We start from the raw sequence: 3,700 nt of genomic DNA on the forward strand, positions 1-3,700 counted from the left end.
TATATAGTTTCAAATTATAGTTTCATATAGTGTTTGTTCTTTCTGGATATGGCTTTTTATTGTGTGTGCAGTTGGTGTTGATCTTGAAATTGTTGTGATGAATAGTTTCGTTTTCTGAAAAGGATACACCCAAAGACCTTTAAACTCCAACTCTCACACATAAGCAGACATACAGTCCAAGGCCGTTTCAGTTGAAGGATGGATCCCTGTAAGTAGACAGCTAGCCTACCTGAGAATACTGCAGAATATTTCATATTTATCAATCGCAGACAGTTAACGTTTGTTTTCTTCTAAGGTACAATGATCGCAGCTGGCGCAGGAGCAGGTAAATAAAATGCTAAATGTCTTTTCACTAGGTAGAATACATGATTTTCAAGTTTTGCTACATTTTATTAGAATCTAAGCTATGAAGGTAAAATGACGTCAAAAAGATTTGCATACGCAGGGTAAGAGTTGTGGAAGTGTACATAAGACTGTATTTATGCTTACAGTCTTATGTACACTTCCACAAATATTACCCTGCGTATGCAAATCTTTCTGACGTCATTCTACCTTCATACTAAGCCTCTTTTCCACGGTCGGGCAGAAAGGTTCTAAGAACGGTAAGGAACGGTTCCAGTTATGTTTCCACTCGAGCTCGGTTCGGCACGGCACGATCTGGAACTGTCCAGAGTTCTCGGCAGCTGTGCTGAACCGTGTCGGCATGCGTGTGATGCTGCTCAGTGTCTAGTTTCTCTCTGTAGCTGCCAAAAGTGTTTTTTGAGCGAACGCTGTTTACATCTGATAACCTAGGTAAACACTTGCGTTACCAAGGCAACGACTGACGCGTTTGTCCACGGGCTCTGTTATCAGCTTGGAACACGAGTGAAACGGTTAAGCAACGAGAACGGTTTGGCCTGACAGTGGAAAAGCGGCTTAAGTTTCAACGCAATGAACTGTTGCAATACACAGGCCAACTGTTTTAAGTGGCTTTTAAATATTTATCCATCTGAACCAGTAAGGTTTTACAAATATGCCATGTTTCCACCAACAGCCGCAGCAGTCGCTGCAGCTCCTGCTGTTCTAGCAGCGGCAGGTTTCACCGCAGGTGGAATTGCTGTTGGTTCTATTGCCTCCTCTTTGATGTCAGCTGCTGCTGTCGCTAACGGAGGAGGGATCGCAGCTGGATCCGTGGTGGCAGCTCTTCAAGCCGCTGGTTTGCCAATGTCTTGAAACCTCTGCTATTGCATTCTGTGAATTTCTTCTTTACTCTGTGCGATTTAAAATGAATTGCGATAAGGCGGGCTGTTTGAGTTAGACTGTGGGTTCACACTGGGTTACAGCACATAACTATAGTAGCCTACTTAATTAAAGGGACACTATTTCTTTAAATGCTAAAATAGTTTTGGCTGATGGAATGACACTGGTGACTGTGGCCACACCTAATTATAAAAAGGTAGTAAGCTAAATGTAAGCAAATATTATCAGTTTTGAATTTTACACATGAATTGAGTGAACTTATAAATTAATAGGCTATATGTTTTGGGGTTTGTTAAATATGTTGCTAAATATGTTTGTTTAATGTAATAATAAACAATGTGGGTTAATAATTTATAATTAAAATACAGGATATCATTTTTGATCAATCAGAGATGGCCCACTTTATCTGAAAAGACATTTGTTTATACGTTTATTGGTAGGCCTATATTGAAATAAATAACACATTATATTTCTGCTGGACTTTAAAGAGATAAAACTGTGTAATAAAATTTAAAAAAATTTATTTCGGCTAATGCTGCATACATTTGTAATGAATTGTGCACATTAAAGACATTAGGTAACCTACTTCACGAAAATCCACTCCATATTGAATTATTCAGGATCTGTGAATTCAAGTGAAGGCCCTGCATTCATGTATGAATTCTGTTGTGGAAATCTCATTTTGAATGACTGGTTTTTAAATAAAGGGGTCATATGATTCTTTTTTAAAGATCATTATTTTGTGTATTTGGTGTAACAGAATATGTTGACATGCTTTAATGTTCAAAAAACACATTACATTCGTTTTATCAGGTGCGGCTGGAATCCCTGTTGCAGCTCAGGCTGTCATAGGTGCCATAGGCGGCACTGTGGGTGCAGCTGTGGGTGGACCATTGATATGCAGTGCAGGAGCCACAGGTGAATCCATTATTCTCTTTTGAGTACTGATTTGGTTTTTGTTTTTAGTTTTATTTTTCATTATAATTAAGGTTTAATTCTCTTCACTGTATAAGTGCTGTTTAACACTGGCAAAAGCTTTGGTTTTAAGTTGAACATCTGTCTATCCAACTAATAAGTAAAATGCTTTATAGCAGCAGTGTCTGTTTCATATGAGGTTTTTTATTTGCTATGGTAGCTCTGGAAACATGTGTGATCAAAACAGGTTCAAACTCATTTTTGTTTTCAAAAATCAGGTGCTGTCGCAAGCGGAGGCATCGTGGGAACTGCCGTGAGCTCAGTTGCCAGGTTAATTGGCAACTGCACTGCGTAAATGCCCCAAAAGGCCCTTCAGAAAATTTAAGGAATCATAAAGTCAAACATAACATTTATCTAATCTACAACCACAAACATGGGCAATATAAATCTGTTTTTAATATATAATACTAATAATCTTTCTCTTCTGCTGTAGATTCTGTACTAATCTAGCTTTCTACTTTAAATGCTAATGTTTAACTTAACACACCGCACACATTGTTTGCTTCTATGAAATATTGCTTGTGATGTCTGTATAAAAACATCTGCTAAATAGGTAAATGTAATTATAACAAAATTGTCTTGGCTAACATTGTACATGAACTTTGTCCTTGGGGAAAAATCTGTAAGATTAAGTTGTTTTAAGTAAGCTGTTTAACACTTAAATGATTTAAAAACATTTTATTATGACTAAGTCTGTGTCTTTCTTTCTTTCTTTCTTTTATGTCCCCTAAGGGCAATTGGTTTTACAGCAAGACCAGCATACAAAAAAGACAATTTACAATACATAAAAAAAGTACATTAAAAATTACATTTAAAAAAAAACACAGGACAACACAAGACCAAACAACTACCTGCTTCCACCTATACTTCCACCCACATGCCCGAATTTAGCAAAGAGATAGAAGTAGGAATAAATGAATGTTTGTACCTGTTACTCCTAACAGAAGGAAATCTTAACCAAGATCCTGAGGGTAAAAACTGAAACTCAGAGTAGAGAGGATGGGAAGTAACCATTAAGATAGATTGGGCTTTTCTAACTACCTGGCGATTATGTAGGTCGGTAGGATGACTCTGCTGAACTCCTAAAATCTTACTGCTAGTGTTAACTATTTTCACCAATGCAGTCTTTGCCTTCACACTAAGACTGCCATACCAGCATAACATAGCAAATGCTAAAACAGACTCAATATAAGATTTGTAAAACAGAGTCATCAGGGATCTATCAACGTTAAATTTGGACAGTCTCCGTAGACAGACGTTGCTGGCCCCTTGTACAAATCTTCTCCACATTGACATTCAAATTCAGCTTGTTATCAATCACACATCCCAAATACTTATATGATTCCACAAACTCAACCTCCTGATCTTTAATAGTGGTTCTCTTTATACCACTTTGATTACGCCTAAAATCAATATGCATGTCTTTAGTTTTTAACACATTTATTTGCAGGAATGAATTATCACTCCACTGAACAAAATCATCTAC

General features: G+C 37.2%; 2 protein-coding genes across 3 annotated transcripts in view; one reads left to right on the plus strand and one right to left on the minus strand.

The window, feature by feature from the left end:
* Nucleotides 1-156, minus strand: part of LOC107665590 (PHD finger protein 3-like) — a 22,194-nt gene extending 22,038 nt beyond the window's left edge. Inside the window, exon 1 of the mRNA XM_016456515.1 lies at nucleotides 138-156. The gene's annotated coding sequence lies outside the window, so the exon portion shown is untranslated. The remainder of the gene's footprint in view (nucleotides 1-137) is intronic.
* On the plus strand, nucleotides 146-3,700 carry LOC107665591 (interferon alpha-inducible protein 27-like protein 2A). 2 transcript variants are annotated; one of them, XM_016456518.1, is made up of 6 exons: nucleotides 146-208; nucleotides 296-325; nucleotides 1,034-1,195; nucleotides 2,053-2,157; nucleotides 2,433-2,535; nucleotides 2,946-3,700. In XM_016456518.1, the coding sequence occupies exons 1-5, from the start codon at nucleotides 199-201 to the stop codon at nucleotides 2,507-2,509; spliced, it is 384 nt and encodes a 127-aa protein (XP_016312004.1). In that variant the 5' UTR covers nucleotides 146-198; the 3' UTR covers nucleotides 2,510-2,535; nucleotides 2,946-3,700. The 2 variants fall into 2 exon arrangements, with proteins under 2 accessions (XP_016312004.1, XP_016312005.1); XM_016456519.1 differs by lacking the exon at nucleotides 2,946-3,700 and having other exon boundaries at nucleotides 2,433-2,890.

The sequence above is a fragment of the Sinocyclocheilus anshuiensis genome, unplaced genomic scaffold (assembly GCF_001515605.1).
Source record: "Sinocyclocheilus anshuiensis isolate Anshui unplaced genomic scaffold, SAMN03320099.WGS_v1.1 scaffold407, whole genome shotgun sequence".
Taxonomy (NCBI): domain Eukaryota; kingdom Metazoa; phylum Chordata; class Actinopteri; order Cypriniformes; family Cyprinidae; genus Sinocyclocheilus; species Sinocyclocheilus anshuiensis.